Raw genomic sequence first — 27,084 nt, forward strand, 5'->3', positions numbered from 1 at the left:
GCATATTACTTGAAAATTTTCCAATTGTTTTGCTGGGAATAGGCAGCCTGAATAGATGAGGTAAAAACTGACTGCAGATGCTGGAAACCAGATTCTGGATTAGTGGTGCTGGAAGAGCACAGCAGTTCAGGCAGCATCCAAGGAGCAGCGAAATTGGCATTTGGGGCAAAAGCCCTTCATCAGGAATAAAGGCAGAGAGCCTGAAGTGTGGAGAGATAAGCTAGAGGAGGGTGGGGGTGGGGAGAAAGTAGCATGGAGTACCTGGGAGTTGCAGTGAGAGAGGGACTCCCTGAGATTCTCGTAGAAAGAGGAGGACCACTAATCCAGAGCCTGAATAGATGTTGTCATGGTAAAATAGGATACACGGAGAACTGGCAGAAATCCTTAAGTCAAGACAGAAGATGATAGTGAATTAGAACAGGATATGGACCAGTTTGGTTCCCCTTATTGCAAGAACAAGAGATGAGTTTGTGATATTTGGTTGGACCATCTTTTTTTCATCTATAATCAGGAGCATATTGTTTTCCAACACTCCCACTCTTAAACGTTGAAGTGAGCTACCATAGTCTGAGTATGTGTAGCAATAATTTGCCAATGTGTATTGATGTGGTTAATGAGTATCTTCATTTGTAGTACAACCGTATAACTCAACTGTTGGGGATGGATGACCTAATAATTTTAAATGGAGTTTGATAAATTTAGGTGAAATTTGATGTCAGTAAATGGAACAAAGGTGGGTGACTGGAATTATGGTGTAGTTTAGCTATGATCAAAATGAATGTTATAACAGACTTGAATGTGCTTCTTGACTTCCTACATTCCTAGTGACTACATTGTTAAAGGCAGACACAGAAACTAGAAAATCTAACCTGAAAAGGGTATTTAAAAAATCAAATATATAATAGGAATACCTAGGCTATGATATTAAGCCCAAGTGACTGCAAAAAGAATATTAAATCTTTTTCAGAAAGACACAAGGTTGTGTCTTGGATACATTTAGTGTGCTCCCACTGTTTTTGATTAGATTTTAGGCATCAACGATTGATGCATTTTTCTAAGTAACAGGCAAATTTCAATTTGATAAATAGAGTACTCAATACTTTAGCATAGCAGAAGAAAAAAACTATTTGATTTTGAAAAATCCAGTGCAGTCCATATAAACTCTAAAATCAATGAGCGTCTTTGAAATGGACCTACTTTTCACATTGCATATTATGAGATTATTTGAAATCTAATGGAACACTGGCATTACATTGGATAAGAATTTCAAAAGGATCTGAAGGATCACACAGCCTCAATGCTATCCAAAGCAAGTTCAATATGTCACCAGGCTTGACCCACACTCATTTCTCTCATTGAATTCAGGGTCTATAGTAGCACAACATCCCAGCTGAGAAACTTGTGGCTGATGCATGTCAAGGGCTTGAAACGAGGAGATATTCAAAGGCTTGTATAGGAATTCAAGTTTCAATTGGTATTGACTACAAGTCCGTGAATTACTAATAATAGATTTTGGTTTTAAAAAAAACCAAGAGATAAATTAAGAGCTCCTCTGATGACCCTGCATTAAGGGTCATATTGATAATACTCATGAGGTACATCATCTATGAGGAGTTTAGTTTCAGGGACAGAGATTTATCCAGACTTGGACTTGGACTGCAAGAAGGAATGTTCATGCTGTGGCTAAATAGTATTAACAGCATTGAGAGTTAACTTGTAAATCATTCTGACATATGCCAATGGAAGGTAGTAATAAATGGAACTATAAAGAGATTTTCATGTTCTGCACTAGTTAACATGTCAATATTGTTTCACATTTGTGGTTGGTAGCATTTTTTCATCATTTCTGTATAGGCACAAGCTTGGTCTTCAACATTTAAGGCAGCTTAGGGTCTGATTCTAACAGATTCATAACATTGGTGATGCTCCTTAATTACTTAGAGGGGTCAGATGGAAAAGTCGTTCAAAAGGAGATGTTTATGTTTTGTAGGCCAACTTGCCCCAGTGGAAAGGCAAGAATTGTGAAAGAGTAGTCATGGAACTTGGACTTGCAGTGACACATTTAATGGATGAAAAGGTAGGGGCTGGAACTGGACAGGGGCACAGAAAGCAATTCAGGTACTTCTAACATTTTACAATTGCTAAATCAATAAGTTACCAATATTCTCAGCCCTGCTTCCAGCTATCCCTTGAACTTCCACTGAAGCGTTAGGATTCCATGCTTTGTTGCCTATAGATAACAGTCTAACGTATCACTGAAGATTAACATTTCTTTAGGAACCCAGAAAGATCATTGGTCCAAGACTTGCAATGGCTAATGAGACTCCCGCTTGCTTCCAATGGGATCACTGTCTGCCTGTCTAGTCCAACAGTTGTAGGTAGACCTGAAGCTGGAAGTTGGCACTAAGTTTGTGACAAAGTTTAAAAATCACACAACACCAGATAATTGTCCAACAGGTTTATTTGGAAGCATTAGCTTTTGTAGCGCTGCTCCTTCATCAGGTGGTTGTGAAGCAGAACCATAAGACACAGAATTTATAGCAAAAGATTACAGTGTCATGCAGCTGAAATGATCTTTTATTGATTAGATTACTTACAGTGTGGAAACAGGCCCTTCGGCCCAACAAGTCCACACCGACCCGCCGAAGCGAAACCCACCCATACCCCTACATTTACCCCTTACCTAACACTACGGACAATTTAGTATAGCCAATTCACCTGGCCCTGCACATCTTTGGACTGTGGGAGGAAACCGGAGCACCCGGAGGAAACCCACGCAGACACGGGGAGAACGTGCAAACTCCACACAGTTAGTCGCCTGAGGCGGGAATTGAACCCGGGTCTCTGGCGCTGTGAGGCAGCAGTGCTAACCACTGTGCCACCGTGCCGATCTATTGAACAAATCTAGATTAAGTCTTTCCTCTTTTAGAATGGGTTTGCTAGTTTTTGTTCTTTATTATATAAATCCCAGAACTTCTTTTAAGTTACATTCTCAAGATAATTTAAAGTTTTATAACAAAAGGTACCATCTTAGCTCAGACAATGCACTAAAGGTGTAGGGTTAAAGTCTGTCTGTATCACAATCTTGAGTGAGACTGGTTCTATTTCCAAAGTGGAACTTACAAATTATTTCATGGTTTGCCTGTAGGTTACGCATTTTTTTGCGCAAAATAGAATGCATCTGCAAATATAAATTCACCCATAAACTTAGATGTGTGTGTAAGTGAAGGAGAGAGAGGCAGAGTGAGTGAGAGTGCATTTAGAGAGTATGTGCTTGCATGTGTGCAAGCTTGGTAAAGTCTGTGTGTGTGTGCGCTCACGAGAGAGAGAGAGAGAGAGAGAGATGGGGTACAAGTGTCTGAGAAGGTGCGAGTGTGTACGCACTACAGTGGGGTCACAGTGTGACTCGAACCCAAGGTTCCAGTTGAGGCCATCCTCATAGGTACCAAACTTGACCATCAGCCTCTGCTTAGCCAATTTTCATTATGCGAAGTCAGTTCCTCCTCATCTGAACAAATCCTATGTACGCGACGGGCAATTCAGCACCTCACTCTAGCACAAACCCATGAATAGCCTCAATGCTACACTTCTCTAGCTTCCACCCCAAATATATTAAAACAGCTATTCCTTACAGATAAGCCCTACGCATACACAGGATTTGTTCAGGGGAGGAGGAATGTGACGGACACGTGAAAGTACTCAAGGTCGCCTTCATAAGAACAAGGTATGATGCTCATCTCATTGATCACTAGTTCAGACGTGCCACAGCGAGAAATTGTAATGACCTCCTCAGGAGACAGACAAGGGATGGGACTGAAAGGGTACCCTTCATTGTTCAGTACTTCCCGGGAGTGGAGAAACTATGCGATGTGCCTCTCAGCCCATAACACATTATTGATGAGGATAAGCACCTCACCAAGACCTTCTCCACACCTCCACTTCTTGCCTTTAAACAACCACCAAACCTTAAACAGATCATTGTTCACAGCAAACGGCCCAGGACAACATCAACCACAACAGCATACAACCCTGTCATAGAAGCCATTGCAAGACATGTCAAGAGTGTCAACACGGATACCATCATTTTACATAAGGACACCATCCACCATGTATGCAGCAGGTACTCATTGACTTGGCCAATGTTGTCTATCTCATATGCTGCAGGCAAGGATGCCCTCAGACATTGTGCTTTGGTGAGACCAAGCAGAGGCTACAACAACAGATGAATGGACACCGCACAACAATCACCAGGGCAGGAGCATTCCCTCCCAGTCGGAGAACACTTCAGCAGTCTGGGACATTCGGCCTCAGACCTTCGGGTGACCATACTCCCAGGGCGGACTTCGGGACAGGCAACAAACCAAAGTGGCCGAGCAGAGGCTGATAGTGAGGTTCAGTACCCATGGGGATGGCCTCATACCCTACCACACACACACGCAAATAGTCTCTCTCATGCACTCACACTCACTCAGTCTGTCTGTCTCCCCTGCACGTACACACACATCTAAGTTTATGGGATGAATTTATATTTGCAGATACATTCTATTTTGCTCAAAAAATGCATAACCTAAAGGCAGACAAACCATGTAATAATTTGTAAGTACCACTTTGGAAACAGAACCAGTCTGACTCAAGATTAGGATACAGACAGACTTTAACCTCACACCTTTAAATGCATTCTCTGAACTGAGTTGGCACCTTGTATTATAAAACAATAGACAATAGGTGCAGGAGTAGGCCATTCTGCCCTTCGAGCCAGCACCACCATTCATTATGATCATGGCTGATCATCCTCAATCAGTATCCTGATCCTGCCTTATCCCCGTGACCCTTGATCCCACTATCCTTAAGAACTCTATCCAACTCTTTCTTGAAAGTATCCAGAGACTTGGCCTCCACAGCCTTCTGGGGCAGAGCATTCCATACACCCACCACTCTCTGGGTGAAGAAGTTTCTCCTCAACTCTGTTCTAAATGGCCTACCCCTTATTTTTAAAGTGTGTCCTCTGGTTCGGGGCTCACCCATCAGCGGAAACATGCTTCCTGCCTCCAGACTGTTCAATCCTTTAATAATCTTATACGTCTCAATCAGATCTCCTCTCAGCCTTCTAAACTCAAGTGTATACAAGCCCAGTTGCTCCAATCTTTCAGCGTAAGATAGTCCCGCTATTCCGGGACCTTAAGTTATCTTGAGAATGTGACTTAAAAAAAGTTCTGGAACTTATCTGGAGTGGCAGTGGAGAAGGCCCACGACCTGCATGTCCTCGGCAGAGTGGGAGGGGTAGTTAAAATGTTTGGCCACGGGGCGGTGGGGTTGATTGGTGCGGGTGTCCCGGAGATGTTCCCTAAATCGCTCTACGAGAAGGTGTCCAGTCTCCCCAATGCAAAGGAGACCGCATCGGGAGCAACGGATACAATAAATGACATTGGTGGATGCGCAGATGAAACCGTGATGGATGTGGAAAGTTCCTTTGGGGCCTTGAATGGAGATGAACAAAAACTAGCAAACCCATTCTAAAAGATGAAAGACTTAATCTAGTTTTGTTGAACAGATCATTTCAGCTGCATAACACTGTAATCTTTTGCTATAAATTCTGTGTCTTATGGTTCTGCTTCATAACCACATGAAGAAGAAGAAGCAGCGCTTCAAAAGTCAGTGCTTCCAAATAATCCTGTTGAACTATAACCTGGTGTTGTGAGATTTTTTAATTTTGTCAAGATTAGAGTGGTGCTGGAAAAGCAAGCAGGTCAGGCAGCATCCGAGGAGCAGGAAAATAGACGTTTCAGGCAAAAGCCCTTCATCAGGAATGAGGCAAGGAGCCTCTGGGGTGGAGAGATAAATGGGAGGGGTGTGAGGCTGGGGAGAAGGTAGCTAAGAGTGCAATAGGTAGATGGAAGTGGGGATGAACGTGATAAGTCGGAGAAGAGAGTAGAGTGGATAGGAGGCAGGAAGATTGGCAGGTAGGACAGGTCATGAGGGCAGTGCTGAGCTGACAGGTTGGAACTGGGATAAGGTGGGGGGAGGGGAAATGAGGAAACTGGTGAAGTCCACATTGATGCCCTGGGGTTGCAGTGTTACGAGGCAGAAGATGAGGTGTTCTTCCTCCAGGCGGCGGATGGTGAGGGAGTGGCAGTGGAGAAGGCCCACGGCCTGCCTGTCCTCGGCAGAGTGGGAGGGGGAATTGAAATGTTCGGCCACGGGGCGGTGGGGTTGATTGGTGCGGGTGTCCCGGAGATGTTCCCTAAATCGCTCTACGAGAAGTTGTCCAGTCTCCCCAATGCAAAGGAGACCGCATCGGGAGCAACGGATACAATAAATGACATTGGTGGATGCGCAGATGAAACCGTGATGGATGTGGAAGGTTCCTTTGGGGCCTTGGATGGAGATGAGGGAGGTGGTGTGGGCGCAGGTTTTGCGCCAATTCCTCTGCCTCCACTGTATCTGCTCCCAGGAGGACCAGTTCCACCACAGAACACACCAGATGGCCTCCTTCTTTAAAGATCTTATTTCCCTTCCCACGTGGTTAAAGATGCCCTCCAACGCATCTCATCCACCTGCCGCACCTCCGCCCTCAAACCCCACCCCTCCAACCGTAACAAGGACAGAAACCCCCCTGGTCCTCACCTTCCACCCTACCAACCTCCGTATAAACCGCGTCATCCACCAACATTTCTGCCATCTACAAACGGACCCCACCACCAGAGATATATTTCCCTCCTCACCCCTATCTGTTTTCCGCAAAAACCGTTCCCTCCGTGACTACCTGGTCAAGTCCATGCCCCCCAACAACACACCCTCCCCGACCACCGCAGAAATTGCAAAACCTGTGCCCACACCTCCCCCCTCACCTCCATCTCAGGCCGCAAAGGACGCCTTCTCGCAGAGCATTTTAGGGAACATCTCTGGGACACTGCATCAATCAATCACACCGCCCTATGGCCAAACATTTCAACTCCCCCTCCCACTCTGTTGAGGACTTACAGGTCCTGGGCCTCCTCCACCGCCACTCCCTCATCACCCAACACCTGGAGGAAGAACGCCTTGGCTTCCGCCTCAGAACACTTCAACCCCAAGGCATCAATGTGGACTTCACCAGTTTCCTCATTTCCCCTCCCCCACCTTACCCCAGTTCCAACCTGCCAGTTCAGCACCATCCTCATGAGCTGTCCTACTTGCCAATCTTCCTTCCCACCTATTCACTCCACCTCCTCTCTGACCTGTCACCTTCATCCCCCACCTCCATCCACCTATCGCACTCTTAGCTACCTTCTCCCCAGGCTCACACCCCTTCCATTTATCTCTCCACCCCGGAGGATCCCTGCCTCATTCCTCATGAAGGGTTTTGCCTGAAACATCAACTTTCCTGCTCCTCGGATGCTGCCTGACCTGTTGTGCTTTTCCAGCACCACTCTAATCTAGACTCTGATCTCCAGCATCTGCTGTCCTCACTTTTATCTACCTGATTTTTAACTTTACCTACCCCAGTCCAAAACCGGCTCCTCCAAATCATATCATAAAACCATAAGACCATAAGACATAGGAGCGGAAGTAAGGCCATTCGGCCCTTCGAGTCCACTCTGCCATTCAATCATGGCTGATGGATATTTCAACTCCACTTACCCGCATTCTCCCCGTAGCCCTTAATTCCTTGTGACATCAAGAATTTATCAATCTCTGCCTTGAAGACATTTAGCGTCCCAGCCTCCACTGCACTCTGTGGCAATGAATTCCACAGGCCCACCACTCTCTGGCTGAACAAATGTCTCCGCATTTCTGTTCTGAATTTACCCCCTCTAATTCTAAGGCTGTGTCCACGGGTCCTAGTCTCCTCGCCTAACGGAAACAATTTCCTAGCGTCCACCCTTTCCAAGCCATGATATTCTCATCTTGAGAATATCCATTCACAATAGAGGTAAAGCTGCAGAAGGTTTAAAATTGCTCCCAATCCCACCATTTAACCTGCTGAATAGAATGAGCCATATTCTAGTAATTTTTGCTTCTGTGTTTATAAAAATCTGAGTAAATGAGTCTCACTTGTGGCAATTTTCAATGGATAGGTTTTCAGTACAACTAACTGTGATGACTTTTATGTGCAATTATAGGGGGTTATATCTGGTTTGTCTTTTCAAAGAGGGGGATAGAGCTAAAAATTAGTCTTTTAGCTGGTACTGGAACCACTTAGCTTGGCAAGTGACAATTTCTGGAGCACCAATCTTTAGTGCAATTGGTAGATTGTGGTCAGCACCCACAACCTTGGCAGAATCCAGTGTTACCAGCTACCTTTTGATGATAATGTGGAATGAATCAACTTGACCGAAAACTGGCCTTAGAGTCTAGAGATCTCTGGAAGAGGACAAGATGGATCATCCACCTGTCACCCCTGGCTGAAAACTATTCCAAATTATTCAGCCTTATCTTTTGAACTGATCTTTTGGGCTCTTCCATCATTGATGGTAGAGATATTTGTGGAGCCGCCTCCTCTGCCAACGTGTTTGCTTAATTGTCCACCATCTTCACAACTGGATGTGACAGGATTACTGAGCTTAGACCTGATCCACTGATTGCCGAATTGGTTCGCGCTCTCTGTCATTTGTTGCTTATCCTGTTTTGCAGGCAAATAGTCCTGTGTTGTAGCTTCAGCAGGTTAACACCTCATGTTCAGGTATGCCTGATGCTGCTCCCAGCATGCCCTCCTGCACTCTCCATTGAACCAGAGTCAATCCCATGGTTTGATGGTGATATTAGAGTTGGGGATGTGCCAGGCCATGACCTTCACATTGTGCTGCCTCATCAATATCATTCTTTAATTGCTGCATCTGTTTATAATTTATCCCATTTAGTATGATGATAGGTCCACACAAAACAATGGAGTGTATCTCCAACATGATGGCAACACTCAAGTCCACAAGGACTGTGCGATGGTCACTTTTACCAACACTGTGATGGACAAATGCATCAACAGCAGATGGATTGATGAAGGTAAGGTCAAGAATGTTTTCTCTCTTGGTTTCCACACTTCCTACTACACAGCCAGTCTAGCAGCAATATCCTTTAGAAACTGACCTAATCATTAATGCTTCTGCTGAGGCACTCCTTGTAATGGACATTTAAGTTTCCCACCCAGAATAATTTCTGCACCCCTACCATCCTCAGTGCTTCCTCAAAGTTTACCGTACAGGAGTACTCCTCCATTAGCGGAAGTAGCGGTCATGGCTATGGGGTTCCAAAGGATTCCCTTGCCATATTTGACACGTTGTGGTGTCTGGAATCAGAGTTGGGGTAAAGGAAACTTTGCAGGGTTACATAGGAACATTGGATTGGGAGTAGGCCATTCAGCTTGCCCAAGCCTGCTCCACTCTTCATTATGATCATGGCTAACTTATGGCATAACTTCATATCTCTTAATACACTTGCTTCATAAAATTTTGGTGAGCTCAGATTGAAATTTAACAGTTGAACTAGCATTAATTAATGATATGAGGAAGAGAGTTTCAAACCTCCACTACGCTTGCATGTAGAAGTGCTTTCTAACATCTCTCCTAAAATGGCCTGGTCCTAATTCTTAGAATATGCCCCTGGGTTCAAGAATCTTTAACCAATGGAAATAATATCTCATCATCTATCATCTTTCCCTGTTAATACCATGAAGACTTTGATTAGATCACCCTTGGCCTTATAAATTTGAGAGAATGTCTAATCTCTTCTCGTAACTTAACCCTAAAGTGCGGGTACCACCCTTCCAAACCTGCGTTGAACTCCGTCCTTGGCCAAAACATCCTTCCTAAGGTGTGGTGCCCAGGTCTGCTCTCAGAAATGTAAGTGGGGTCTAACTAGGGTTTTGTACAATTGCAGTATATTATCTGCATCCTTATACTGCAGCCTAGGTGACAGGGCCTCTGCTTCTGTTGCCTTATTCAATGCCAGATGGCCCATCTCGTTTCATTCCTTTTTTGTTTGAGACTTTTTAACGGTTGATACAAATGAATGGCTTTTTAGGTCATTTCAGAAAGCAGTTAAGTGTCAACCACATCGCTGTGGGTCTGGAGTGATATATAGCCCCAGCCAAGGATGGCAGTTTCCTCCCCTAAAGGACATTAGTGAACCAGACGGGCTTTAATGACAATCGACAATGGTTTCATGATCATCATTACTGTATAATTTCTGATGTTTTTCAATTGGAATTATCAAAATCCACCATCTGTTGTTGTGCGATTCATATGTAGGTCCCCAGAACATTAGCTGGGTCTCTGGATTACTACTCCACTGACAATACCACAATGCCAAGACCTCCCTTTTGAAAAGGGCTTAAAATAACAGGATAAAACAGCAAAGCACAAGTCAATTAATCTTGCTGTTTTTACAAAGCTGAATAATTTTCAGCACGATCTTGACTAAACATGTGAGCACAGACGGACTGACCAGATGGTTGTAAAATCACATGCTGATGGAGAATGAAGGTTTTGTTTCGCCAGCTTCCTCCATTATAATACGAATATTACAATTAAATTTGTGGAAAGACTTTGGACATAATTAATGCAAAAGCAATCTGTTTCTGCAGTTTAAATAGCTAAAAATTAATTCTGACCAGTGGAAAGGAGCTTAACTTGATAAAATAAAGCATGTTAAAATGTGCATAACGTTCCTTCTTTCATATTAATTAGTTTTGAGAAATACAAAGAAAGAACAAGGATAACAAGGCACTGGTTTTGCAATATGTTAATTCAGCAACAACAAAAGAGTCTTTCAGTAGATTGGATTCCTGTAGAAGAGAGCAGTTTAGGGACACTGGCCACACCTCGTCCAAGTAGGTCATGTGTCAGATTACCCTGGGGAGTGATCCAAAATATAAATCATTTTCACATCTGTCCACAGCCCAGAAACTGGATGGGAGTGTCACTCTAGTGATTTCAATTATTGTTGTTTTGATAATAGAGGAATGTCTCCTGAACTGAAGTAAAGGAGCACACTAGCTCTCTGGGAAAGCCATCAGTGCTGAGATGAGAGGACATAGATCTGATCCAACCTAAACTTTGATCCATGCTGCACAGCAGTTCTCCCTGGCAGGAGTGCAATTACATTCCATTCCCAGCTCCAAGCTAGAGATTTGGGCTTCCTCAATTAAAAATTTATACAATAGCTTTTTTCGATCCCAAAGCTTCATGCTCCACCAGAAAAGGCTGCTGCACGCTTCATTTGTCAAACGTATATAATATTGGATTGACTTCCGAGAGTATTTGCTCCAGAACCTTTCAGAGATTGAAAATTCCTCATTCCTACATCAGAGAATTAGACAGGGCAGAAGGATTTATTTCCGGTCTCATTTCAAAGTTATGTATTAATCAAGTCAAAAGCTATTGTGGATATGGGGATTTGTAATGACAAAGAAATCAGACAGAAAATATATGACAAAGGCAAGACAACACAAATTGATGTAGCACAGACAAAAAGGGTGCAGGTGTACAGCATTTTCAAAGTAATAATCCCACACTTTGGTTACCCATTGACTGCATACGGCCACCTGCCTTCAAAGCAAAATCAAGTTGTGAAATGTTTTATTCTGAAGATCACCGAGCATCGCAGCATAACGGTAATGTTACCGGATTACTGACTCTAAGGCCTGGCCTACTGACTTAATCAGAATTCACACAATACCAAGTTATAGTCCAACAAGGTTTATTTGAAATCACAAGCTTTTGGAGCACTTCTCCTTCATCATGGCTACTGACATAATGACAAGAGTTCAAATCCCACCAAGACAACTGGGAAGCTTAAATTCAGGTATTTAAACAGAATTGGAATAAAAAACTGGTATCACTAATGCTGACATTAAACCTGTCTGGTTTACTCTTGTCTTTCAGTAAATTAAATCTGCCATCTGACCAGTATGTGCCTCCAGAACTACACTGATATGGTGACCTCTGAGGTGGCCCACGGAAGTCATTAGGACAGCTTGCCTTACCCCCTTCACAACTGCAATAGGGATGGACAAGAAACAATGGCGTTTGCCACAACATCCGTACCCCATCAACGAGTAAAAGCTTTGCAATACTTTTTCTCTTTAAAACAAATAAACACATGGATGAGGAAAACATTTGAAATGGATACAATCATGGAATCCTGATGCAGCTGATTTTCTTTGATTCAGCAAATTTAAGTTACTGAAAGGATACCAAGTTGAGCTGGAAGCTCACAAAAGCCCCTCAGTGATTCACTGTTTCATGTAGGGGTCAAGTTGTTTAACAATTTCCCTGGCTTTATACATTTATAATTAGGCTCATTGAGCAAAGAGTTTCCCAGCTAATGATCTTCATCATTCCCGTTGTAATTCATTACTAATGCAATCAATCTTCCATGCAAGGAAACATTCAGATTTTGACAGAAAAGATTCACTATACATTTGGATTCCCACAAGCTGACCTGTCATGCAAACTCCAGCATATTCCCCCCACAATTTCCACTCTGGTTACAGTTCTACCTCCTGAAAAGAGAGATCGGGCCAGCATCTAGTGATTGCACTGTCATTCTGAAGGCCAAAGTATTTCCTTTCTTGTCTCTATTGCAAATTACAACTCATGGCTAAAGAAGTGAACTGTGTAGTCAGTGCTCGTCCTGTTCCTGGAAACTATTTGCGACCCCAGATCAGAAGATTCCAAAAAAAAGCAAGAGTAAACATTTGGTAAAATGCTGCTTATTCTGCACATCAGCTGTTCTCCAATTTATGACTCCTGATTGGTTTCTTGCCTTTTTTTATATCCCAGTGAGATCACTGACTGCACTTTAATTAGCTCATTATTATTCCAATGTCCCAAGAGCTATAATTTTCCAGTGAAAGGCTTGAGGCATGAAACAGAAAGACAACAAAAAGGTATTTCCTAAGGATGTGGAAGAACACTGACTTTCTGACATTGTAGTTTGGTTCAGTTGAACAAATGCTTACATCTCTGACCTTTGACATTTTGCCTCACTTTCAGATTTCACATTTGTGAGATTTGTATATTGTGTGTGTGCATGCTTAAAACATTCTACTATAATAAAATATTTTAAAAAGCGTCTATTTTATTTCAGAACTTTTAGATTTTGCGATGGCTTAGTGAAATACAAATAAAACAAACTAGCATTTATGCAACATTATTGCATCTCTCAAGAATCCCACAAAATGTTTTATCTGTAATTTTTATCCTGTGGTGTGGCATATTAATTATAATCAATTGTTGATAAGGAATTTATTAACTCCATGAAAAGTTACTTTATTTAACACAGGAAAAGACTTCACAAGTTATGGGGCAGACATTGCACAAGCCAACCTGATTTGTTAAGTGTACAGCATGCAGAGTCGCAGTAGACGGTCAGGCAAAGTTGCAACCTTGTGCGCACACTGCGCATAGAATCCTTAAATTGCACCCAGTCTGAAGGCCCACCCCCAACCCTGCTAACAGGTTGACCTACTTTCCAATCAGGAGACTAGCCACTTTGCTCATCCATCTGGAAGGCAGATAATCAGGTGGGTGGTGTGTTGAGGCTCTTAATTGACCAATCAAGAGCCTTAATTGATGGCAGGTCAGGAAAAATCCCCACAGAACCTGCTTATCCACAAGTTAAATGGTGGGATGCTAAGAAGGGGGCAAATACATCATCAGGCACAAGTCACCCAATTTGTTCATCTTCACTGAAGGAAAAATTCCGTCCTGAATAAGTATGGTTACAGGGAACTGGACTAGATTACAGGATATTTAGGGGCAAGATTTCAGTGAGGATTGGATCCAGGTCTAAAAAATGTCATTAACTGGCTCCTTCGAATTTCTTAAGATGTTCCTTGAAACCTCTCTCACTGGCCAACTTTAGGTCAGATATTCTAATCCCCCCTGATGTGGCTCTGTCTCAAATTTTGTTTGGAACTACTCATGTGAAATATCTTAAAAGGTTTTACAACTTTAAAGATGCTATGTAAATGCAAATAAGTTGCTGTTCTTCCTGTGCAACTCCAGGCTTGCTTATACTTCATAAGCTGAGAGAATGGCCACTGGCTACAGACAAGGAATGGTCTTCTGGTCCTGGATAGCACCAAAATATTCCAGTATTCAAAGGTCAGGGAGTCTTTAATGTACACAAGGATTGGCATTTTGCCTAGCCAGGCAAGGAATAAAATTAGGCGAAAGTGAGGACTGCAGATGCTGAAGATCAGACTCTAGACTAGAGTAGTGCTGGAAAAGCACAACAGGTCAGGCAGCATCCGAGGAGCAGGAAGATTGACATGTTGGGCAGGAGCCCTTCATGAGGAATGAGGCAGGGAGCCTCCAGGGTGGAGAGATAAATGGGAGGGGTGTGAGGCTGGGGAGAAGGTAGCTAAGAGTGCGATAGGTGGATGGAGGTGGGGATGAAGGTGACAGGTCAGAGAGGAGGGTGGAGCGGATAGGGTGGGAAGGAAGATTGGCAGGTAGGACAGCTCATGAGGATGGTGCTGAACTGGCAGGTTGGAACTAGGGTAAGGTGGGGGGAGGGGAAATGAGGAAACTGGTGAAGTCCACATTGATGCCTTGGGGTTGAAGTGTTCTGAGGCGGAAGATGAGGCATTCTTCTTCCAGGCGTCGGGTGATGAGGGAGTGGCGATGGAGGCAGCCCAGGAACTGCATGTCCTCGGCAGAGTGGGAGGGGGAGTTGAAATGTTCGGCCACGGGGTGTTGGGGATTGTTGGTGCGGGTGTCCCAGAGATGTTCCCTAAAGTGCACTGCGAGAAGGTGTCCAGTCTCCCCAATGTAAAGGAGACTGCATCGGGAGCAACGGATACAGTAAATGACATTTGAGGAAGTGCAGGTGAAATTTTGATGGATGTGGAAGGCTCCTTTGGGGCCTTGGATGGAGGTAAGGGGGTAGGTGTGGGCGCAGGTTTTGCAATTCCTGCGGTGGCACGGGAAGCTGCCCAGGAGGGGAGGGTGGGTTTTTTGGGGGCGTGGACCTGACCAGGTAGTCATGGAGGTAATGGTCTTTGCGGAAAGCAGATAGGGGTGGGAGGGAAATATATCCCTGGTGTTGGGATCTGCTGTAGATGGCAGAAATGTTGGCAGATGATGCAGTTTATGCGGAGGTTGGTGGAGTGCAAGGTGAGGACTAGGTGGTTCTGTCCTTGTTGCGGTTGGAGGGATTTGAGGGTGGAGGTGCGGGACATGGATGAGATGCGTTGGAGGGCATCTTTGCCCATGTGGGAGGGGAAATTACGGTCTTGAAAGAAGGAGGAATAAAATTACTATGCTGGTTAGGATTGGAATTTTAGTGTCAATGGGATTGGAACCCTTGGGGGGTGTGTAGGGAGACATAAATCTGTTTGGGTGTGCAGAAATTTGAATGGTGTGCTTGGGGAGCTTGGAATGTGTGGATACACAAAGGCTGCTTTATGTTTTTTGTATATGTGGAGTTAGTGTCTTTGTGCATGAGGAACATGGAATGTGTACACTGGAGGGCTTCTTGAATGTTCTAAAATGAGGCTTTTGCTGCATCTCATCCGGCAGTTTGACATGTTTGTGTAGCTTTGCATATACAGTGCTGACACTGCATTCAAATGCTGTGATTTTTGTATTTTGTTGCACTTCTTAAAATTCATGCACAAGATGTGGCCATTGGTGGTTAAGACACTGTGGTTGAAGGTGGTGAGTCATTTTATTGGATTCCTGCAGATTGATGGTGAAGGTACTTACACTGTGCTGTTTTGATTTGGGCTCCAGGATTTAGCTGCAGTGACAATGAAGGAATGGTGATAATAAGTGTGAGGTTTGAAGGAGAACTTGCAGGCAATGAGTATCTCCACAGGTTTGGCTGCCTTTCTCCTATATGGTGGAATGCATGAATTGGGAGGCGCTGTCAAAGAAACTTTGTGCTCTCGATGGAGGAAGAAAGCATGTAATTCTAGTATGTATTTTTACTAATCTCCCTTCCTGATTCTGTCTTGCACATAGTCATCAGTTACCTTAGAATTCCCAATCGCTGATTTGCATCTGTAACTACAGCATAGATATGACTGCTCCAGTTTCTGGTCAATGATAACCCCTGTGGACCTGATGATGGTGATTTGATGATGAATCATCGAATAAAGTGGTTATTTCTGATTGGAAATAATCTTTACTTGGCCCTTGCAGGGAACAAATGTTAATTGAGGCTCTTTAGCTCAGGTATGAATATTTTCCCAGTCTAGTTGCACACGGACACATTATCTGAGGAGCTTTGTAAGGTACTGGACAGTTTGCATCAATGAACGTCCCCACTTCTGACCTGATGATGGAGGGAAGTTTGTTGAGGAAGCAGCTGAAGGCGACTGGGCCTAGGACAGTACCCTGAGGAAATCCTGCAGCTTGACATGAGGACTGATTAGTTCTTGAGGACAAGCGCTAAGCAATGCAGATGGGGTGATGCTGGAATTTCTAGCCTTTACTATTTAGAACGCACTCAGCCATTTTTAAAAATATCACATGAAGGAAACCAAAGTGGTTGAAGACTGACATCTGTGCGAGTAAGCTCACCAGGAGGAGGGAATGACAGAACATCCACTTAGAACTTCAGCCTTGTATTCTGCTCTCAAGTGATGGACTAGCCCATCACTAAAGGTAGCGATATTCATTGAACCTTCTCCCGTCTGTTATTTAATTGTTCACCAGCTCTCATGGCTAGATGAGACAGGAATGTAAGACTGAAATGAGATGTGTCATTTGCAAGATTGCTTATTAATGTCATACCTTCTCTGGTATTTTGGATGCACATCATTCTTTATTGTAGCTGCTGCAGGTGAGAGCCTCATTTTTGGTATACCAGGTGTCTTTTCTCTTACATCCCTCATTTAATAAGGGTTGCCCCCTTGACCTGACGGTAATAGAAGAGTGGGGGATATGTCGGGACCAGGAGATTACAGTTTAGATCTTTTTAATCTGTTCTGAATCTACACCAATGGCACACAATGTTACTGCCACACAACAGAGTGAAGGGGCTACAGTGTAGTAGAAGGGTCTTCACCTCCACAGAAATTTGAGAGAAGGTCACTGCCAACAGTTGCTGTTATAGACAGATGCATCTGCAGCAGGTAGATTGATAAAAAGAAGATCAAGTAGGTTTTATGCCTCATATTATTTCTTTAATCATCTGCCAAAGGCCCAATCTGGCAAATAAGTATGGCCAAATGAGTTAGTACTGGTACAAACAAGCTACATTTAGTGACAAAAATTAAAATCACCCAGTGTAGATACTTTACATGAAGCTCAATGCTTCATCTACCTTGAATGAAACATCAAGGAGTACTGATTCACGAGTTGGAAGAATGGTTCAAGTCATAATCAGCAGATTTTCTTATCCACCATTGACCTGATACTATGAGACTTCAAGCAGTTTCTGAGCAGCACTCTCCTATCTGTACATGACGATGGCACAGCCTAAAGTAGTTTTCTCCTGCTCATGGGAAAGAACATTTTCTGATTATAATGGCGGAGGCTCACGATCACTGATTATGTCACATGATTTATATTACTCGCATGTGTGCCAGCTCTCTCAGTTTTGACACAAGTCCCCACATGCCTGTGAAAAAGACTTTGCAGGGGCACTGAGTGCATCTTTGTCTGATTCCCAGGTCAATACAACATGGTCAGTCAGTTTTCCCTTTTAATAGATTTAGCAATATGGTTTGATTGAATGGCCAATCCAGAGGACAGTTACATGTTAACAATATCCACTGTGCAGTTACATATAAGCCAGATGTGCTGAGGATGGCTGTCTCTGAATCACACGAGAAAATGCAAACATCTTCGGCATGTTTAAATTTCTTGTCAGTCATCCAATAAAAAGAACACATTTTTTAACAAAAATCGCTGGACTCTGACATGAATCATAAGAAAAAACAATTAGATGTTTATTATAATTCTGCTTTAAAATAACAAAATAGGAATTGATGAGTTATCCCAAACTCATTACTAAACCATATGTGACCTACTTATTGGTCATGTTGATCTGGCTCGTGTTTCAAAAAATTGGTTCTCTGCCTTTGGCAATCATGAAGTAATTTCCAAGAGTGTTACTGAGATTGGGCACGGCAATTTTCCTATCACATTTTTTTTGCCTCATACAGGAGTCAACTTATCAGTAGCAGGTTGCATGATCCGATTCATGGGACTAACCAGTTTTTCATTTCTCTTCTGATATGTCCGTATTGTTATGACCAAGCCCAGAAAGGGGAATACATTCCTCAGAGTCCCAAGGTTGATATAACAGATTTGATTTTTTAAACAAATGACGTTCCCCCGACAAAAGCATAAAGACATGAAGAAGAAGGCAGACAGATCCCTCGGAGTTAACCAAAGTTAGAGTTAATTTTAGTACAAGGCTTATTAAAAGGTAATAACCCATCCCACAACATACACACAAACATGCAAGCTAAGAAAATGATGCAGAATTGAGGTATGTCCGGGCGACGAGAGGAGAGAACAGAAAAAGAAAGTTACAGTTCTTAGGTGAAGGAATTTGCATTGATTTTGAAGTTCTAGTGGGCATTGTGACTAAGCTGGTCGTTCTTCTGCAGACATATTATTTAACCTGCAGTTATTGTTATCCCCCAGAGTGGGCGATATAGCACTTAAGTTCTCTAATTCTGAAAGTCCAACTTGGAAAAGAGACAGGGACTCAGCTTGAGAAACTGCACAGTGAGAGAGAGATAGGTGATCATACGTTCAGAAGGGAGTCCCCCTTCTTGATATTACTGTTTTTGCTGCAAAACCACAAGCTTTATAACCATGGCTTCTCACATTCAGATGAGGGATTTTGACATGTGAATAGTGGCTGTTGGCCACAATGGGAACAAACTATTTTTGAGGAAGAGTTTTGATGATCTATTGTCAGTCTTCTCCAGTTATATTTTTTGATGATAAATATGGTAGTTGCAATCCTTGTTTTTTCCCCACAGCAGGTTTTGGATGATACACTTTGTTCTGTACACACTTATTATCATCAGCAAATGCCAGATAAACACCAGAAGATCCCCGCAGGTCTCAGAATAGGGCCTTTGTGGCACAGTGATCTTGACCATACCTCTGGGTTAGAAGGCCTGAGTTCAAATCCTACCTACTCCATAGGTGCGTAATAATATCTTTGAACAGATCAATTTAAATAATGAGTTGAGCTAAATATTTCAGATGATGAATTTTAGTGTCTGGTTAAGTATCCTTGGGTAGTTTTAGAGCGTGGTCAACAGTTTCAGCCATCTAATTTAGACATTCTTTTGGAATCTGTGGAACACATTGTCACAGACAGCTATAGAGGCCAAGTCATTAAGTGTACTTAAGACTGAAATGGATAGGTTGTTGATTAGTGAGGAGAAACAAGGGTTTTTTTCAGACAAGGCAGGAGAAACATCTTGTTGAACACGTCTGCTTTCAGAAGTGGTGGCTTTGACAGCCATTTATGGGTTCCACAAGACCATAAAATATAGGAGCTATATTAAGCCATTCTGCCCGCCATTCCATCATGGCTGTTATGTTTCTCAACCTCATTCTCCTGCCTTCTCCCTATAATCCTTGGTTCCCCTCACTAATCAAGAACCTATCCATTCCTGTCTTAAATACACTTAATGACTTGGCCTCCACAGGCCTCTGCATCAATGTGTTCCACAGATTCACCACTCTCTAGCTGAAAGAAATTCCTCCTCATCTCAGTTAGGGCTTTTGCCCAAAATATTGATTTTCCTGCTCCTCGGATGCTGCCTGAGCTGCTGTGCTTTTCCAGCACCACTCTAATCTAGACTCTGGTTTCCAGCATCTCTAGTCCTTCCTTTTACTTAGTTATAAAGGGTCATTCCTTCATTCTGAGGCTGTCCCCTAAGGTCCTTATCTCTCCAACTGATGGAAACGTATTATCACTAATTCTCTCCTACCCAGGTCCAAGGCATTTAAGTTAGTCAATGATATTTAATAATTAAAAAGTTCACATTTTATATTAACATGACAGTATCACAAGAGCTCTGTGGCAACGTGTAAATTCAGTGTGTCTTAAATGCATCTGGATTTTCTTTTAAGACAAACTGCAGTTGACAGATTACTGTTTATGACAAAAATACTCCCCATCAGAAGTTGACTGATTAAAAAAAGCTGACAACTGTCTATTTTGGATAAATTTGGCATTTGCAAGACTCAAAACAATTGTCACTTTTGGTCAACGGTTGACCTTTACCTGGAATTAACACTTATTTAAACTGGATGAGTGAGATTGACATAGATAATCAATTAAAAGATGCTCATATTGTTCAAAACTCCCATCACATCCATAATGTCAATTAATTTGCACTTCCTAAGCATGATGGTATAACACAGATCACAAAATGGGAGTTCTTTAATACAGTTGGGTTAATACAAATTTAATTCTGTTATGAACCAAGTGTCAGAAATAGTCATGCTTCAGTTAAATGTTTGATTGAGTTAAAAATGTAATCAGCTCTGAACAGAAAATAAAAATACATGCAAGTACGATTCCCATTTCCCTTAACAGTGAACTAATGCTGTAATAAATGAAAGCCCCTATCAACTCTCATGAGAACCTGAGGTGAGAAGTACAGAATGTTCAAGTGCTATGTACTTTTCCAACACATTGGTCGGCATGCTCGCAGTTTCTGGTATGTTTGTTTTTGAAAGGAAGCCAAATGGAGATGAAAGGAAATCACTCATCAAGCTTGGACTGTTTTGTAAATGAAGACATTTTAGGCAAAGACATTTAACAAATCTCAGTTAAATCAGTGAAACTTGATTCCAAGCTAAAGAAAAATGTAGCACTTGTGGGCAAACAATATACAGCCACAGATTGTTCAACTCCTAACCACTTCTAAACAAATGTGGGTGAGGAAATTAAAATGTGTTAGCTAATTTTAAACTGAAAGCCTCTATTTCTAGTGTTACACCTGTGAGACTTTAGAAGGTGATTATGGTTTAAGAGTGTCTCCTTTAGGATCGATTTGGAGATCCTTTAGGATCAGTCTACATTTGTAATTTAAACTTGGCAGTCAATATGATCCTTCATCTTTGGCCTGCTAAACAGCAGGTTCAGCTCATGAATCTATTTTTTTCCAGTAATCCATATTTCCTCTGAGTCAGAGGTTGTGGGTTCAAAATTGTGTCAGGATTTGAACATATAATCTAAAGTGACACTCTAATATAATGCAAAGGGAGGGTTCAAATGTCAAAACCGCAATTTCTTTGAAGAGGTAAAATGGCATAGTGGAGAGGGGCATGTGATCTCCCACTAGTTCTGACAGACAAAAAGCCCATGTGACCTAATTACCAAGGGGACAGGGCTCAATTCAAGCCCTGTTGAAAGTACATTCCAATTTTTAAACATCTGGAGCCAAAAGGGAAAAGCAGCTAGACTTAGCCCTGTCAGACTTGCAGGAACAATGGACAGAAAATAAATCTTGTCGCGGTGGAACATGGGCAGATTTAAGGACAGTGGTAAACTGATCCTCGTTTGGTCAGAAGGAGGAGATGCTGGAGTCGGCCTTACCCCGGAAGTCAGTTCAGGGATTTTCAAAAGACTGCAGGAAGCCACTGTCCAAGGACAGTGATTGTTATGTTGACTCAACGAAACAGGAAGAAATGAGTCTGTAGGAAGCTTGGAGTAACTGTGGACTGATTCCTGTGAAGAGTACAATTCCACAGAGTGCAGTTTAACATATAAACATGGCATGGACTTTTCAGTCCCATTATTAAGTTGTTTCCTTTAATTAAGTGTACTTAATCCATGTTGAATTTAGTCTCCAGCTCCAGGAAAAGTTTTAAAACATGAGTACAATGGGATCTTGATCACATGGGCCGATGGGACGAGGAGTGGCAGATGGAGTTTAATTCAGATAAATGAGAGGTGCTGCATTTTGGCAAGGCAAATCAGGGCAGGACTTACATACTTAATGGTAAGGTCCTAGGGCATGATGCTGAATAAAGAGACCTTTAAGTGCAGGTTCATAGTTCCTTGAAAGTGGAGTTGCAGGTAGATAGGATAGTGAAAAGGGTGTTTTGGATGCTTCCTTTTTTTGGTCAACTTATCAAGTATAGCAGTTGGGAGGTCATGTTGTGGCTGTACAGGACACTTCTGGAATACTGCATTCAATTCTGGTCTCCCTGCTATAGATAGGATGTTGTGAAACTTGAAAGGATTCAGGAAAGATTTACAAAGATGTTGCTAGGGTTGGAGGATTTGAGCTATCGGGAGCGGCTGTATGAGCTGGGTCTATTTTCCCTGGAGCGTTGGAGGCTGAAGGGTGACCTTATAGAGGTTTATAAAATCATTAGAGGCATGGATAGGATAAATAGACAAGGTCTCTTCTTGGGGTGGGGGAGTTCAGAACTAGAGGCAATTGTTTAAAGTGAAAGGTGAAAGATTTAAAAGGGACCTAAAGGGCAACTTTTTCATGCAGAGGGTGGTTTTGTATGAAATGAGCTTCCAGAGGAAGTGGTGGAGACCGGTCCACTTACAACAGTTAAAAGGCATCTGGCTGGTTATAAGGATAGGAATTGTTTGGAGGGATAACAGAATCTCTACAATGTGGAAACAGGCCATTTGGCCCAACAGATCCACACCGCCCTTTGAAGACCATCCCATCCAGACCCATTCCACTACCCTATTACTCTACATTTTCCCCTAACTAATGCACCTAACCCACACATCCCTGAACACGAAGGGCAATTTAACATGGCCAATTCACCTAACCTGCACATCTTTGCACTGTGGGAGGAAATCAGAACACCAGGAGGAAACCCATGCAGACATGGGGAGAAGGTACAAACGCCACACAGACAGTTTCCCAAGGCTGGAATTGAACCCGGATCCCTGACGCTGTGTGGCAGCAATGCTAACCACAGATCCACTGTTCTGATCTCTGATGGGCATGGATGAGTTGGACTGAAGGGTCTGTTTCCATGCTGTACATCTTTATGAAGGTTTATCATGTGTATTTTGAGTCAGTTACAGGAAATTTAATGTTTTTTAATTAAATGTTACAAGTCCCTGCAGCAATCTTAATTGTAGTTTGGGATTCTGCAAATCTGTTGACTAATTGAGACACAGTGTCACTAACATAATCATGCCAGAAAGAGATACACCAATCATATTGATAGCTGTGGTCTTGCTGTAAGTATAATAGCCACCATATTGGTTTAAGTAACTTTCAGATTGATTAAACTTAAAGCATGTACTCTAGAATGTTACTGAGAGGTGTAATGGAGCACTATAAAGCTGCAAGTCTCTTCTTCTCTGAACTTTGATGTGAAACAATAATAGTTCTGGCATACAATACCATAACTTGTGCAAAATTAACTGAAATCAGGGGCCATAGGAGAAATTAATTGTGGCAAGAGGTGTGGGATGGCAGAGAAACAATGACAAGAAGCAAGTTGACAGATGGAGACTGTGCAATATCAGAAATTTTGAGGAATGTAAACAGGCCGAGGCCTATAGTCAGAACTATAGCAAAGTAAAAATGAGCAAGAATAAAATAAAAGGAAATAAACAAACAATCATTTATACAAATGGTTCCAGCATCATTACTAAACTAAAATAATTCTGAGGAGATCACTGTATCTGCTTTCTTCTGTGATTAGTGCTAGCATTGTAACAGTTAGAAATCAAGTGTAGGCCCAACATTCCACCTGCTGGCATACAAACATTGAAAAGCAGATGTAGATTTATTATTGACCCAAAGCAATTAAATCTCTAGGACAGAGGTCACATGTGGTTTAAACTTGTACTCCCATCAAATGTGCAATTGATGAATGCAGCGATAGATGAGATTCCTAAGTAGATTGAATTCAATGTACAATGTCTTAATGTTGTATCATAATTTTACTAAGTTAGATAATTCTGGCATCAGTGTGGGGGATGGTTTGAACCTTCCTCAACAAAAAGAATTTCAAAGAGCTGAAACAAAATTGCAAGCAAGATAATAACTGAGGCTTAAACATCATTATGGCAGCATTCAATAGCACCACCACCCATCAAAACAGGCACAGGGATTGCAGTGTGAGATTAACCTATGACTGCTCCTTCTGATGCCAGTAAAACTTCCTGATGTAGATGCTGTAGTGTGATTACACCCAGTGTGGGGGCACAAATCCTGAAAGACTAACTTAAGAGTTCAAGCTGGTCTGTAATATTTAAAGGGGAAGCACACTTTCCCAAGAGGAGATAGTGAAAGTTGGTGACTTCACTTTGGGAAATACACAACGTCATGACAGAAAATGGGCTACAAGGTTCTGAGACACCACCTTAGTGCAGGAATTGGAAGGATGGACAGATGTCTTTGATCCAGAGGGAATCAGGAGGTCTTTCAGACAGACACTGCAAAAGAAAGTAAGAGCACATGGCTCGAAGGGTCTAGGTACAGTGCCACAAGACATCACTCAAGTGGTCAAGGTCAAATGAATTCATCCACAAATGTCATACCCCACCAAGTGACCCATTGCCCTCACACTCTGTTCAATAAATCACACTCCCTCACACACTTCCCAACAATAGCTAATGAACTACCACTCGTACTTCACTGGATCCTAACACTTGCCTCTGTTGCAAGTCTCCCATATCTCACAGCTCGACCATGGCATGAACCAGTGCCTGACGGTCAATGTCTCAAATTCCAGTCCAACAGACAGCAGAAGTTTCACAACAGTCAAGTCCTGCACATGAAGTCACAAAAAGTCAGCCTGCTGCCATGCAAACTCCAAAGGCTGTGGACATCAGTGTTCTAAAGGGCTTGCAGCCCCATGCCAGCAATCCACCCAGCAGCAGCTCACTCAGGTTGCTAAAGGGTCACCTTGGGGCAGTGCGAGCAGCCATTACAGAACACAAACCTATTGCCCTCTCTTATGATGACCGGCTCTGCCTCTTACAATTGCTATTCTACCAGTAGCATGGACTCCTGCCTTCCATGCCAATATGGTGCAATCCAAAGCCTGGCTTTCTATGGATAGAGATGTGCAACAGACGTGTCTTCCCCAGTGAAAGTCTGCAGCTTTTCACAAGCTATGTAGCTGCAACCGGCATCGCTGTGTGCACCAGGAGAGGAAATGGCACATGAGGAATCAGCAGCAAGAGGGTGAACATGGTATTTGTAACAAACCAACCATTTGAAAAGAAATAAAGTTAGTTCAAAATATTGTCTTAGAGATGTCTTTATTTCAGCAATGGTTGGGAGGATGCTGTCGTGACCAGAAAACATTTTGTGGCCCAGTTGGTGACTGGGGAATTGGAATTGCATTCACTGGGATTGCAACCAGCTGAGCCACTATTACATATAGTGCAGGCAGAAAGGCAGTGTGTTGGATGCTTCACACCTTCCTCCTACATAGTCACTCAGAGTATAGCTGATGGTGAGATTACGTAGATTGTAGCAGAGCACAACAAATTGTAGCTCTTGTTCTGTGAAATACTGCATGGCTTCTTCTGAGAATGGGCCAGGAAGCTGACGTAATGCTTAATTATGTACTCACTGACAGTTCATGCGAGCATCGCTCTTGTTAGAGCATATACTGCAATTGTGAGTTAGGTTGATTGTACCTAGTGCCCAGTAACCATGAACCAGTTTCTCATTATAGCTCAAATGCTTGGTTCAACAAACTGGCAGAGAAATAAAACCACAATGCCTGCTGGCATAATCCTGGCCAATGGACTGCATTATCAGTATAGTCAAACACCAGCTGGACATGGAGGGAGTGGAACCCTTTACGGTTGCAATATGTACAAGCAGGACTTACAGAGTGACAGCTGGATGGTTAATGACAGATTGCACAAAGGGAGCCCTGCAAACCCTGCAAAGCCAAGTGCTTACTCTACTTTTCTCACCCTTGCTGAAGAACACAACTTTCTCCCTCTTTACACACACCTCACTGAAACAACAATGGACAGCCAACAACAAGATGGTGATGTGAACAAAAGTTGTATTTATACATTTGACGTACTGATACATACCTAAGCACTTTTCGGGAGCACATCGTAAAACAAAATATAACACGAATCCACTTAAGGATGTATTAAGGAACAAGACCATAAGCTTGTTCAAAGTCACAGGTTTTAAGGTATATTTTAGAGGAGAGAATGATGACTAAAGTAAGGGAGCACTGCAAACAAGTGTGTGTTACATGCTGCCTGATGCCACAACCTTCATCCTCCACATACTCCCAGGATCAACGGTAATGACCCTCTCAAAATAATAACCAATATCTTGCACTAGAAGAATGTTCAGAAGGTGTCAACACTACTTTGAACCACACAGTACCTCTCGCACACAAATACAGGCACCAGATAACCAAACTTTACAAAAACATTGAGGGCAAATCATGAAACGTTCCTCTGTAAGTTTTTGAAATGTACTTCATTTTATTGTACAATTTGAAAAATTAATCCACAAAAAGCTTGAGCATTCCAGAATTTCAAATCAATAAATGAAAAGATAGACCTTCCTCAAGCATCACACACAAGCATTTAATGTCTGTTAGATTGTAAAATCAGGAGATTACTAATCAACTCTGCACTTAAAATACCTTTCGAAGAAAAACAAGAAGGACCAAACATGCAGACCCCACCTGCTCATTCACTCGTGAATGGGATGGCCCATGGTGGATTAGAATTTTCACAATATCCATGTCTCCCTTCCAAGCAGCCAAATGGAGTGGAAAGCAACCCTTGTTATCTGCCACATTGGTGGAGGCTTCATACTGAAGGAGCTTCAGAACAACATCCCTACAAGATAAGGATCAAAACATAAACAAGAGAAATTACAGAGAGTCGAATTGACACTAAAATCCAAAACAGAATATCATCTACTCGAAACATCAACTGTATTTCTCTTTGGGCAGATACTGTCTGACCTACTCTGTATTTTCATCATTTTGTGTCTACATGTCCAATTAAATATAGTTACAGTGGTAAGTACAACACAACCCAGTAATTACAGCAGCAGATAATGTACAATTTGGCAGTGATGTGACATAATGTTAATGCTATGTTCCAGACGGCACGGTGTCAACAGCACATCCAAATAGTTAAAGGCATAGGTATGTGTGATACAAGATTGTTGTGATTTATACT

General features: G+C 42.5%; 1 protein-coding gene and 1 long non-coding RNA gene across 17 annotated transcripts in view; one reads left to right on the forward strand and one right to left on the reverse strand.

The window, feature by feature from the left end:
- The window catches only part of LOC122561671, a 63,791-nt gene extending 51,855 nt beyond the window's left edge, over window positions 1-11,936 (forward strand). Inside the window, exon 3 of the long non-coding RNA XR_006315084.1 lies at window positions 11,859-11,936. This is a non-coding gene — a long non-coding RNA (uncharacterized LOC122561671). The remainder of the gene's footprint in view (window positions 1-11,858) is intronic.
- anks1b (ankyrin repeat and sterile alpha motif domain containing 1B) overlaps window positions 1-27,084 on the reverse strand; it is an 813,858-nt gene that overhangs the window by 535,538 nt on the left and 251,236 nt on the right. For all 16 annotated transcript variants that reach the window (XM_043713629.1, XM_043713643.1, XM_043713627.1 and 13 more), the window contains one exon: window positions 26,580-26,736. In XM_043713629.1, coding sequence (XP_043569564.1) covers window positions 26,580-26,736 — 157 coding nt within the window. The remainder of the gene's footprint in view (window positions 1-26,579; window positions 26,737-27,084) is intronic.

Source organism: Chiloscyllium plagiosum, chromosome 23 (assembly GCF_004010195.1).
Source record: "Chiloscyllium plagiosum isolate BGI_BamShark_2017 chromosome 23, ASM401019v2, whole genome shotgun sequence".
In the NCBI taxonomy this organism is placed as follows: Eukaryota; Metazoa; Chordata; class Chondrichthyes; order Orectolobiformes; family Hemiscylliidae; genus Chiloscyllium; species Chiloscyllium plagiosum.